The sequence below is a fragment of the Peromyscus maniculatus genome, chromosome 1 (assembly GCF_049852395.1).
Source record: "Peromyscus maniculatus bairdii isolate BWxNUB_F1_BW_parent chromosome 1, HU_Pman_BW_mat_3.1, whole genome shotgun sequence".
In the NCBI taxonomy this organism is placed as follows: domain Eukaryota; kingdom Metazoa; phylum Chordata; class Mammalia; order Rodentia; family Cricetidae; genus Peromyscus; species Peromyscus maniculatus.
In genome coordinates this window covers 26889332-26902195 of record NC_134852.1, presented here as the reverse complement: position 1 = coordinate 26902195, position 12864 = coordinate 26889332, and the positions used below count along the sequence as shown (strand labels likewise).

The window sequence follows — 12864 nt, the reverse complement described above, 5'->3', positions numbered from 1 at the left end:
AACTGGGATTTTATTATGTACTTATTTTTCTACTCAAGTGTTCATTTGATATGCTACGGATACAGTGCATGGCCGTCCCATTTCAGGTAAGTGCTCTAGCACAAGTTTCACCCTTCCTCAGAGTAGCCCATCTGCATAACAGAACACCCAATAGATTTAACTCAGCTTGGATTTAAATCCTACTCTAATTGCTGTTATAAACTAGGTATATATTATTAGTACCCAGTAGGTAGGATTGCAGGCCAGTGCTGCTGTGCCTATCTTGCTCTTTATTTTACATTTTAGCATCACTGACATCTCTACCACTTACAATTCATGATACTTTATGACTATAATTGGCAATATTATGTTATATATTAGGCTTTCTATGTGCTCCATAACTCAATTTCCCCATTCACAGGATAGAGGTTCAACACTGTAGCTATCTTACATCGTGCTACTGTGATGCTTCAATTCATGTCTTCAAGAGGATGGACAAGTGCTTCTAGCACCTGACAGTCAGTGTTTGGCGGATACAATAATGATTAGTCTTCCTACTGATAACAAACACAATATTTCAATGAAGAGAAATAACAGAATTCTACTTAATGTGCAGACACAAAATTTTTTATTCAAATATATTTCCAAATTTTAAAACTATATTCCCCAAGATGACCTTGAACTTGGTAATTCTCCCAGTAGGTAGGATTGCAGGTCAGTGCCACTGTGCCGACCTTACTCTTTATTTTACATTTTAGCATCGCTAAAATCTATGCCATGATATTTTATGACTATAATTGGCAATATTTTTAACTTTGATACTATACAACATAAAAGCTTATCATGTAGTTCACTGTGCCTTACATTAAATGAAATATGATACGATCTACAGGCCCATGGGTGGCGCACGCCAGTAGGATTTGCTAAAGGAGGCAGAGGCAGGAGGATCCAAGTAACAGCACCAAATGAAAGGATCAATGGCACTGGTGGTGCAGCTGATTACCAGTGGAAAAGTCACAAGCCAGGGCCACAACTACCAGAGTTACAGAGAGCTTTATTGGAAGGAGGAAGGGGATAGGAAAGAGGATAGCCAGGTCTAGAGGGAGAGAGAGAGAGAGAGAGAGAGAGAGAGAGAGAGAGAGAGAGAGAGAGAGAGAGAGAGAGAGATGGCAGGAGGAGAGTGGAGAACAGAGCGAGAGCAAAGAAGCAGCATGGGGTCTACATCTGGCGTTTTAAGGCATGCACATAGTCGCCAATGTCTCGACGACATAAGACACAAGACCCTAAGCTGCACATGTAGAGGAGTGAGGGCAGGATGCTAACAACAATATTTTTAACTTTGCTACTATACAAAATAAAAGGTTATCATGCATTCCACTGTAGCTTACATTAAGTGAAATATGATACAATCTACAGACCCATGGCAATTCTACAGGCCACTTGTATCTATGTAAATTTTAGCACTTAAGACTATGAAAGCCGGGCGGTGGTGGCGCACGCCTTTAATCCCAGCACTCGGGAGGCAGAGCCAGGCAGATCTCTGTGAGTTCGAGGCCAGCCTGGGCTACCAAATGAGTCCCAGGAAAGGCGCAAAGCTACACAGAGAAACCCTGTCTCGAAAAATAAAAAAAAAAAGACTATGAAATGCAAACAGGTTTAAAATAGCAGTAACAACAAACAAAAATCTAAATCCTCAGTTATCAGTACTTTGAATTTTTTTTTTCATTTCTCAATACCCAAAAGTAATATTTCTATATTGCTGCCAACAGGGACACAGCCTAGTCTTTAGAATATAGAGTGCCCATGATAATTCAGACACCAAATGGTAGCAAAGCAGGCCATTGTGCTTTGCCTTGCACCCCCAGTGTGTCCATGGACTCACACCAAAATTGGGCAAATGTCTCTATAAGGAGATAACCCATTGCATCATAGCTCCCTTGCTTTGATTTTCAAAAAGCTTTAAACCAAAAGAAACTAGAGATTCAAATGAGCATGGTTCATTGTATTCAATATTTAAATTTATAGAATGTAAGGAAAGCTAACTGGGCAGAGAAACAAAGATTTTAAGAATGAGAGAATCTTGAGATGTAGTAGAATGTGTTTTCTGTATAGTAGATAATAACTAAGTTCCATGTGGGGAATAAATGGATTGACAGAATGGACAAATACAGTTGAAAATTCAATGTTTTTAAAGAATGCGTTTGTTAAGCAAAGAATACTTTGAAAATACACTTTATTTTCATTATTTGTAGAAAGCTCTCATTTAGAAGACTAAATAACCACTCAGAACTACAGAAATTATCAAGAAGCATATGCGCTATGGCTATGGAAATTCTACTGTTGAGTGTCATTGGTTCCCCTTTAGAACACAGTGTGAAATAAGAAATAGGAAAGAAGGGCTGGGGTGGCTGGAAGAGCTCAGTTGGTAAAGCACTTGCCATGCAAGCCTGAGGGCCTGAGTTCAGAACCCCCAGCACCTTGACAATCTAGTAGAGATTTGGGTGAGAGAAACAGCCTCAAAAAATGAGGTGTAGGGACCACAAGGTGGTTCATCAGGTGGTGGGACCTGCCAGCAGACATGATGGCCTGGGTTCAACCCCCAGAACCCACAATATGGCAGAACACACAACTCTCAAATATAGCTTTCTTCTGACCTTCATACACTTACCTGCAGATATGTGGGGTACATGTGCACACACACACACACACACACACACACACACACACACACACACACACCTACAATTTTTTAATAAGGTGAAAAGCAATTGAGGAAGATAATGTCAACCTGTAGCCTTCACATATATATATAAACACACACACACACACACACACACACACACACACACACATACACACACACCATGTACACATAGTTCTAGTTAAAAATGTCCTTATAAGATCCCTCAGCAAACATGGGTCCCAATGATGTAAGATTTCTTGGTGATTCTTTCTTTGGCTCAAAGTTGACATTTTATGTGAAAATTTATCTCATGTTACCATTTTCTGTGTTGTATATAACATAGTACTAAAAACATAGACATTAACGGCTGGAGAGATGGCTTGGTGTTTACAAGCTCCAGTTTCACCTGTAGAGGACCTGAGTTAGATTTCTAGCACCCACGGCTGTCGGTAATTCCAGTTCCAGGAGACCCAACACCTTCTGATGCACGTAGTGCTTTGGAAATACATGCAGGCAAAAAGATTATATACATAAATCTAAAACAAATTTAAATATACACATAAAAATAAAATGTATGTAGTTTCATTAGCTAAATCGCTTTAAAGCGCCCAATAAAGTGCTCTAAAAGAGACAATGTAAAAGGATTTGTAAATTAACTGAAATTCTTTCTTTTGCTTCTCTTAAAGAAGGCCTGTGCTGTCCTTCCAAGGTGTGCTGGTCCCAGATGCCTAGAAGCCTAAAGCAGGCACAAACCCCACTGGGCTCAGTCCTGGAAGGTGTGTTTCTCCTTAGTTGGCCCTGACTGTCGCCAACACTTCCTGTCCCTCCTGGCCCTTTCTCTTCCCCGGGCCCCATTACCTGCGCCTTGTGTCCTGTTCATTCACATAGTGTTGGTGGCAGTCGATAAATCGCTCTATTGATGTCACGTCCCCCACGCTGGCCGCCCTTTGGAGTTCCCCGACAGGGTCGTACCCGATGGAGTAGAGGGTAAATTTCGGTTGTCGTTTCCGACACGAGCACCCATGACCCAGGCATGAGGGCCACAGGCGGCTGTACCAGCGAGCCCTCTTTGGGGCTTGAATAGCAGGGGCATCGTAGTCTATGTCCTCCTGCATGTTGAGCCTTAAGGCTCCGCAGGCCCTCCCCGCCCTCCCTGCCCTACCCGCCCTCCCCTTTAGCCACCCACTCCCTCCCAAACCCTAAAGTAAAAAATAGAACACTGGTACACTAAAAATTTGAAATTCGGTTAAAGTCTCGCCACTGACACACAGGACCGTCCTGCTAGCGCAGGTCCTCGGTTCAGTGTGAGCAAAACTCTGCTTCACCCTTAGCAACACAGCTGCTCTGGCATTGTGATGTGCTGTGAGCACACAATGGTGCTCAGCAGCTGTGAACCGTGAGCGCGTGCTCCGCCCATGCCCATGTCAGACTCCAGTGGCAAAAGCCTACCATGCCCAGCCCCTGTGCAAAGCACTGTCAAACGGAATTTTGGGGTAGAGCTACCTGCAGGGCCTCCATAGCAAAACACTGGGGAATGGGTTGGGTCCTTACAGTCCTGCAGCCATGAGAAAATACCTCCCTAAGACTGGCCTGATGGAGCTAGAAAAAAATTCATCCTGATGGGGCCAAGCCAGACCCAAAAAGACAAATATTGTTTTTTTTTTTTCTTTTTTTTTTCTTTTTCTTTTTCTTTTTTTTTTTTTTTTTTTGTCTTTCGAGACAGGGTTTCTCTGTGTAGCTTTCATCTTTTCCTAGAACTCACTCTGTAGCACAGGCTGGCCTCAAACTCACAAAGATCTGCTTGCCTCTGACTCCCCAGTGCTGGAATTAAAGGCATGTGCCACCACTGCCCGGCTTGGTTTGTTTGTTTGTTTGTTTGTTTGTTTGTTTGTTTGTTTTTGTTTTGTTTTCTTTAAAGGTTCTGCAATGGGAACTACAATCTGAATAACCACAGATGTTTGGTACCTGGTAAAGGACCAGAAGGGAGGAGAGTATCTCTCAAGGAAGGGGAGAGTGTATAGTGTTATGAAGATATAAATGAACACTAGATTAGAAGGATTTAATGAGAGAAGGATGGGATAGAAAGGTAAAGGAGAAATATGGGCAGGGACAGTCAACACTGCAAACCCTTTAAATAACTATATGGAAACTGACTACCCCAGAAGCTTACCATACATATGTGAAAGGGATCTAAATGGGCTCAAAACATAACAGGTTTGACAAGGCTCCAATTAGACATCTTATGCCACCATCTTAAACCTCCTGTGCCAGGAACAGGGTACAGCCTCTTGAGTCCCTAACCAAAGGGACCCACAGAATCCCCAAATAGCACAGGCTATTTCCAAGGCTGTTGGGGGCTCTGCAAAGCTGATGTTAAGGTCTTGTTTCTGAAGGTAACATTTCTATCATTGAACACTGAGAAGTTGAACTGATGTCTAACTAGATTCTTCACCCACTAACCAGAGTTCATGGTACTGGAAGGCAGTTTGTGCACTACTGGAGGAGAAAGGTAATCCTCAATATCTCTCAGCTACAAACCATGTGACCCACAACAGCACCCACATGGAAGCTCACAACCATCTGTAAATGCAGTTCTAGGGGATCCAGCACCCTCTTGTATCTTCACAGGCACCAGACATGCGCACAGTGTACTACATACATGTAGGCAAAACATAATACACATGAACTAAGTGTAATCTTTAGATAATAATGTAAGACACTTATGTAGTAGGTTCTCTCTATTAAAGCATACAATCCAGCAGGGTTTTCTTAGTATGTTCTTAAAATTATGCAACCATCACCCTATTTGATTTTAAAATATTTTTGTTATTTGAAAAGAAACCATTTATTTATTAGTAGTTATTCTTGGTTCCTCCAGACCCCATCCCCTATCAGCTACCAATCTAACTTTCTGCTTCAGGTTTCTCATTCTGGGTGTTTAAAAGAAATCAAGCCATCTCATCGAGAACTGTCCTATGCTTCTGTCATTTCGCTTCTTTCACTGAGTGTTTAATGTCTGTCATGTTTTTTCATGTTGTAGGATGTAGCGGTACTCTACCCCTTTTCATGGCTAGACACTTGACCATTGTATTAACACTGCACACTTTGTTCACCCATTCATCAAGCTGTAGGTATTTGGGGTTTCTACCTTTTCTCTATTATAAATGCTGTGCATACTCTGGTGCTAGTGGCTGCATCATTTTATGGCTACAGTTCCAGCAGTAATGTAGCAGGTTCCTGTACCTCGGTTCCTTTATACTCTCACATGTGCCCCAGCACCTGTACATGCTAGACAAGTGCTCTACCCCTCACCTATATCCTCAGCATGCAACATGTACATTTCAATTTTTCTTTTTTCCCCATTATTTTACAATGATTACATATTGAAGTGACAATTACATTAAATGAAAGTAAAATACTAACAAAATTAATTTCACTTGCTTAGTTTTACATTTACCGTAATTTATAAAGATATTTAAAATTCAGAATATGCAGCCAGAAGTGGTGGTACATTTCCTGTAATCCTAGCACGCAGCGGGTAGAGGCAGGAGCATCATCTGTTCAAGACCATCTTCACTTAAATTTGAGATTTATCCCAGTCAGGGATACATGCATTTAGAAAGCATTTTGTGTTCATAAATAACAAGGAATTTGCAGGGTGCATGTAAGATGGAAAAAGTGATTTAGGAATCCACTAAGAATGTTATATTGCAAGGGAACTAAAACAATTTTGAAGTGTGTTGAGTGTTAATTACAGATTCTCTTTTTTTTGTTTTTTGTTTTGTTTTGTTTTTTCAAGACAAGGTTTCTCTGTGTAGCTTTGTGCCTTTCCTGGAACTCGCTATGTAGACCAGGCTGGCCTCGAACTTACAGAGATCCGGCTGGCTCTGCCTCCTGAGTGCTGGGATTTTTTTTTTTTAGTCTTCCTTTTTTTGGTTTGTTTGTTTGTTTGTTTTGTTTTGTTTTTTTATTTTATATATTTTTTTTATTTTACAATACTATTCAGTTCTAAATAATAGCCACAGATTCCCTTGTTCTCTCCCTTCCTGCCCCCTTCCCCTTCCCCCCCAGCCCAACCCCAATTCCCACCTGCTCCAGATCAAGGTCTCCCCTGCGGACTGGGATCAACCTGATAGACTCAGTCCAGGCAGGTCCAGTCCCCTCCTCCCAGATTGAGCCAAGCGTCCCTGCATAAGTCCCAGGTTTCAAACAGCTAACTCATGCAACGAGCCCAGGGCCTGGTACCACTGCCTAGATGCCTCCCAAACAGATCAAGCCAATCAACTGTCTCACCTGTTCAGAGGGCCTGATCCAGTTGGGGGCCCCTCAGCCTTTGGTTCATAGTTCATGTGTTTCCATTCATTTGTTTATTTGTCCCTGTGCTTTATCCAACCTTGGTTTCAACAATTCTCACTCATATAAACCCTCCTCTTTCTCACTAATTAGACTCCCAGCGCTCCACCAGGGGCCTAGCCATGGATGTCTGCATCCAGATTCCTCAGTCCTTGGATGGGGTTTATGGCACACCTATTAGGGTGTTTGGCCATCCCATCACCAGAGTAGGTCACTCCCAGCTGTCTCTCGACCATTGCCAGCAGTCTTTTGTGGGGGTATCTTTGTGGATTTCTGTGGGCCTCTTTTGCTCTTTGTTTCTTCCTTTTCTCATGTGGTCTTCATTTACCATGGTCTCCTATTCCTTGTTCTCCCTCTCTTTTCTTGATCCAGCTAGGATCTCCCACTCTCTTTCCCTCGACTCTCGCCCTTCATTGCTCCCACTCATGTCCAGGCTTTTCATTTAGATCTCATCCATTTCTCCATGTCTTTCTTGGGGTCCCATTTGCCAGGTAGCCTCACTGGTGATGTGAGTAGCAGTCCAGTCATTCTTGTTCCACATCTAGCATCTTCCTATGAGTGAGTACATACCATATTTGTCTTTCTGAGTCTGGGTTACCTCACTCAGGATGATTTTCTCTAGATCCATCCATTTGTCTGCAAACCTCATGATGTCATTGTTTTTCTCTGAAGAGTAGTATTCCATTGTGTATATGTGCCACAATTTATTTATCCATTCTTCAGTTGAAGGGCATCTAGGTTGTTTCCAGGTTTTGGCTATTACAAACAATGCTGATATGAACATAGCTAAGCAAGTTCTCTTGTGGTATGATTGAGCATTTCTTGGGTATATGCCCAGGAGTGGTATAGCTGGATCTTGGGGGAGATTGATTCCCAATTTCTAAGAAACTGCCATATTGATTTCCAAAGTGGTTGTACAATCTTGCATTCCCTCCAACAGTGGAGGAGAGTTCCCCTAGTTCCACATCCTCTCCAGCATAAAGTGTCTTCAGTGTTTTTGATCTTAGAGCCATTCTGACTGGTATAAGGTAGTATCTCAGAGTTGTTTTGATTTGCATTTCCCTGATGATTAGGGATGTTGAACAATTCCTTAAATGTCTTTCAGCCATTTGGGTTTCCTCTGTTGAGAATTCTCTCTTTAGTTCTATAGCCCATTTCTTAATTGGACTGTTGGTCGTTTTAATGTCTAATTTCTTGAGTTCCTTATATATTCTGGATATCAGTCCTCTGTCAGATGTGGGGTTGGTGAACATCCCATTCTGTAGGCTGTTGCTTTGCCTTGTTGACCGTATCCTTTGCTCTACAAAAGCTTCTCAGTTTCAAGAGGCCCCATTGATTGATTGTTTCTCTCAGTGCCTGTGCTACTGGTGTTATATTTAGGAAGCGATCTCCGATGCCAATGCGTTCAAGACCACTTCTTACTTGCTCTTCTAGCAGGTTCAGAGTAGCTGGATTTATGTTGAGGTCCTTGATCCACTTGGACTTAAGTTTTGTGCACAGTGACAGATATGGATCTATTTGCAGTCTTCTACATGTTGATATCCAGTTATGCCAGCATCATTTGTTGAAGATGCTTTCTTTGTTCCATTGTACACTTTTGGCTTCTTTGTCAAAAATTTTATGTTTATATGTGTGTGGGTTAATGTCAGGGTCTTCAATTCGATTCCATTGGTCCCCATGTCGGTTTTTATGCCAATACCAAGCTGTTTTTATCACTGTAGCTCTATAGTAGAGCTTGAAGTCAGGGATTGTGATGCCTCCAGAGGTTGTTTTATTGTACAGGATTCTTTTGGCTATCCTGGGTTTTTTGTTTTTCCATATGAAGTTGAGTATTATTCTTTCCAGGTCTGTGAAGAATTGTGTTGGTATTTTGATGGGGATTGCATTGAATCTGCAGATTGCTTTTGGTAAAATTGCCATTTTTACTATGTTGGTCCTGCCTATCCATGAACATGGGAGATCTTTCCATTTTTCTGACAAGTTCTTCAATTTCTTTTTTCAGGGACTTAAAGTTCTTGTCATATAGGTCCTTCACTTGCTTGGTTAGTGTTACTCCAAGGTATTTTATGTCATTTTTGGCTGTTGTAAAGGGTAATGTATCTCTGATTTCCTTCTCAGCTTCTTTGTCCATTGTATATAGGAGGGCTACTGATTTTTTTTTGAGTTGATTTTGTATCCTGCTATGTTGCTGAAGGTGTTTATAAGCTTTATCATTTCCTGGGTGGAATCTTTGGGGTCACTCAAGTATACTATTATGTCATCTGCAAATAGGGAAAGCTTGACTTCTTCCTTTCCAATTTGTATCCCCTTAATCTCCTTATGTTGTCTTATTGCTCTGGCTAGAACTTCAAGTACTATATTGAATAAGTATGGGGAGAGTGGACAGCCTTGCCTTGTTCCTGATTTTAGTGGTATTGCTTTGAGTTTCTCTCCATTTAATTTGATGTTGGCTGTTGGCTTGCTGTAAATTGCCTTTATGAAGTTTAGGTATGTTCCCTGTATTCCGGATTGTTCCAAGACTTTTATCATGAAGGGGTGTTGGATTTTGTCAAATGCCTTTTCTGCATCTAGTGAGATGATCAGGTGGTTTTTTTTCTTTGAGTTTGTTTATATGGTGTATTACATTGATGGACTTTCATATGTTGAACCGCCCTTGCATCCCTGGGATGTAGCCTACTTGATCATGGTGGATAATTGTGTTGATGTGTTCTTGGAGTCTATTTGCCAGTATTTTATTGAGTATTTTTGCATCAATGTTCATGAGGGAGATCGGTCTGTAGTTCTCTTTCTTTGTTGTATCCTTGTTTGGTTTAGGAATCAGGGTAATTGTAGCCTCATAGAAGAAGTTTGGTAATGTTACTTCTGTTTCTATTATGTGGAAAAATATAGAGAGAATTGGTATTAACTCTTCTTTGAAGATCTGGTTGAATTCGGCGATGAAACCGTCTGGTCCTGGGCTTTTTTTGGTTGGGAGACTTTTAATGACTGTTTCTATTTCATTAGGGGTTATTGGACTATTTAAATAGTTCATCTGGTCTTGATTTAACTTAGGTATGTGGTACCTATCTAGAAAATTGTCCATTTCTTTTAGGTTTTGAGTTTTGTGGAGTAGAGGTTTTTGAAATATGACCTGATAATTCTCTGGATTTCCTCAATGTCTGTTGTTATTGTCCCCCTTTTCATTTCTGATTTTGTTAATTTGGATTCTCTCTCTCTGTCTTTTGGTTAGTTTGGATAAGGGCTTGTCTATCTTGTTGATTTTCTCAAAGAACCAACTCTGTTTCATTAATTTTTTGTATTATTCTCTTAGTTTCTAATTTATTAATTTCACCTCTCACTTTGATAATTTCCTGGCGTCTATTCTTCCTGGGAGACTTTGCATCTTCTTGTTCTAGAGCTTTCAGGTGTGCTGTTAAGTCACTAGTGTGAGATTTCTCCAACTTCTTTATGTGAGCATTTAGTGCTATGAATTTCCCTCTTAGCACTGCTTTCATAGTGTCCCATAAGTTTGGGTGTGTGGTGTCTTCATTTTTGCTGATCTCTAGGAAATCTTTAATTGCTTTCTTTATTTCTTCCTTAACCCATTGGTGATTCAGTTGAGCATTATTCAGTTTCTATGAGATTGTAGGTTTTCTGTAGTTTTTGTTGTTGAAATCTAACTTTAAACCATGGTGGTCTGATAAAACACAGGAGGTTATTCCAATTGTTTTGTATCTGTTAAGACTTGCTTTGTAGTCAAGTATGTGGTCGATTTTAGAGAAAGTTCCATGGGGTGCTGAGAAGGTATATTCTTTTTTGTTAGGATGGAATGTTCTGTAGATATCAATTAAGTCCATTTGAGTCATAACATCAGTTAAGTCCTTTATTTCTCTGTTAAGTTTCGATTTGGGTGATCTGTCCAGTGGTGAAAGTGGGGTGTTGAGATCTCCCACTATTAATGTGTGGGGTTTTATTTGTGGTTTAAGCTTTTAGTAATGTGCCCTTGTGTTTGGGGCATAAATGTTCAGAATTGAAACTTCATCTTGGTGGCTCTTTCCTGTGATGAGTATGTAATGCCCTTCTTGATCTCTTTTGATTGATTTTAGTTTGAAGTCTATTTTGTTGGATATCAGGATGGCTACACTCGTTTCTTAAGACCATTTGATTGGAAAGTCTTTTCCCAGCCTTTTATACTTAGGTAGTGTCTATCTTTGAATTTGAGATGTGTTTCTTGTATGCAGCAGAAAAATGGGTCCTGCTTTCGTATCCATTCTGTAAGCCTGTGTCTTTTTATAGGTGAATTAAGTCTGTTGATATTAAGAGATATTAATGACCAGTGATTGTTCATCCCTGTTATTTTTGGTGGTAGTTTATGTGTACTCCTCTTCTTTGGGGTTTACTGCTATGGCTTTATCTATTGCCTGGGTTTTCGAGTGTGTATCTGACTTCCTTCGGTTGGAATTTTCCTTCTAGTGCTTTCTGTAGGGCTGGGTTTGTGGATAAGTATTGTGTAAATCTGGCTTTGACTGGAAATGTTTTGTTCATTCCATCTATGATGATTGAAAGTTTTGCTGGGTATATTAGTCTGGGCTGACATCTATGGGCTCTTAGTGTCTGCATTACATCTGTCCAGGTCCTTCTGGCTTTCAAAGTCTCCATTGAGAAATCGGGTGTCATTCTGATGGGTTTACCTTTATAGGTCACTTGGCCTTTTTCCTTTGCTGCTCTTAATATTCTTTCTTTATTCTGTACATTTAGTTGTTTAATTATTATGTGTTGAGGGGACTTTTTCTGGGGTCTAGTCTGTTTGGTGTTCTATAGGCTCCTTGTATCTTCATCGGCATTTCCTTCTTTATATATATATTTTTTATTTTACAATACCATTCAGTTCTACATATCAGCCATGGGTTCCCCTATTTCCCCCCCCACCCCCTCCCCTTACCCCCAGCCCACCCTCCATTCCCACCTCCTCCAGGACAAGTCCTCCCCCGAGGATTGCGATCAATTTGGTAGACTCAGTCCAGGGAGGTCCAGCCCCTTCCTCCCAGACTGAGCCAAGTGTCCCTGCATAAGTTCCAGGTTTCAAACAGCCAACTCATGCAATGAGTGAGCACAGGACTTGATCACACTACCTAGTTGCCTTCCAAACAGATCAAGCCAATCAACTGTCTCACCTATTCAGAGGGCCTGATCCAGTTGGGGGCCCCTCAGCCTTTGGTTCAGAGTTTATGTGTTTCCATTCATTTGGCTATTTTTTTTAATAATTGAATAAAACTGAAATTTATTATATGCCACAGTCATCCTAGGGACCTCCATGATATATATATAGCCTCTATGGTTCTAAGGGTTGTGGTCTGATTGTTCTTTATTTTATATCTAGAATCCACCTATGAGTGAGTACATACCATAACTGTCTTTCTGGGTTTGGGTTACCTCACTCAGAATGATTTTTTCTAGTTCCATCCATTTGCCTGCAAATTTCATGCTTTCATTGTTTTTCTCTGCTGAGTAGTACTCCATTTTGTATATGTACCACATTTTTTTCCATCCATTCTTCCGTTGATGGGCATCTAGGTTGTTTCCAGGTTCTGGCTATTACAAATAGTGCTCCTATGAACATAGCTGAGCATGTATCTTTATGGTATGTATCAGCATTCTTTGGGTATATGCCCAAGAGTGGGATGGCTGGGTCTTGAGGTAGTTCGATTCCTAATTTTCTGAGAAACCGCCATACTGATTTCGACAGTGGTTGTACAAGTTTACATTCCCACCAACAGTGGAGGAGTGTTCCCTTTGCTCCACATCCACTCCAACATTGGTTGTCATTGGTGTTTTTGATTGTAGCCATTCTAACAGGTGTAAGGTGGTAT

General features: G+C 40.8%; 1 protein-coding gene across 3 annotated transcripts in view; it reads right to left on the bottom strand.

The window, feature by feature from the left end:
- LOC121826538 (uncharacterized) overlaps positions 1 to 12864 on the bottom strand; it is a 97005-nt gene that overhangs the window by 50042 nt on the left and 34099 nt on the right. Inside the window, exon 1 of one of the 3 annotated variants that reach the window (XM_076565004.1) lies at positions 3521 to 3801. The exons of the other annotated variants lie outside the window; for them this stretch is intronic. Coding sequence (XP_076421119.1) covers positions 3521 to 3777 — 257 coding nt within the window. The 5' untranslated portion in view covers positions 3778 to 3801. Of the gene's footprint in view, positions 1 to 3520; positions 3802 to 12864 lie in introns of those variants that run through there. 3 annotated transcript variants of the gene reach the window in all.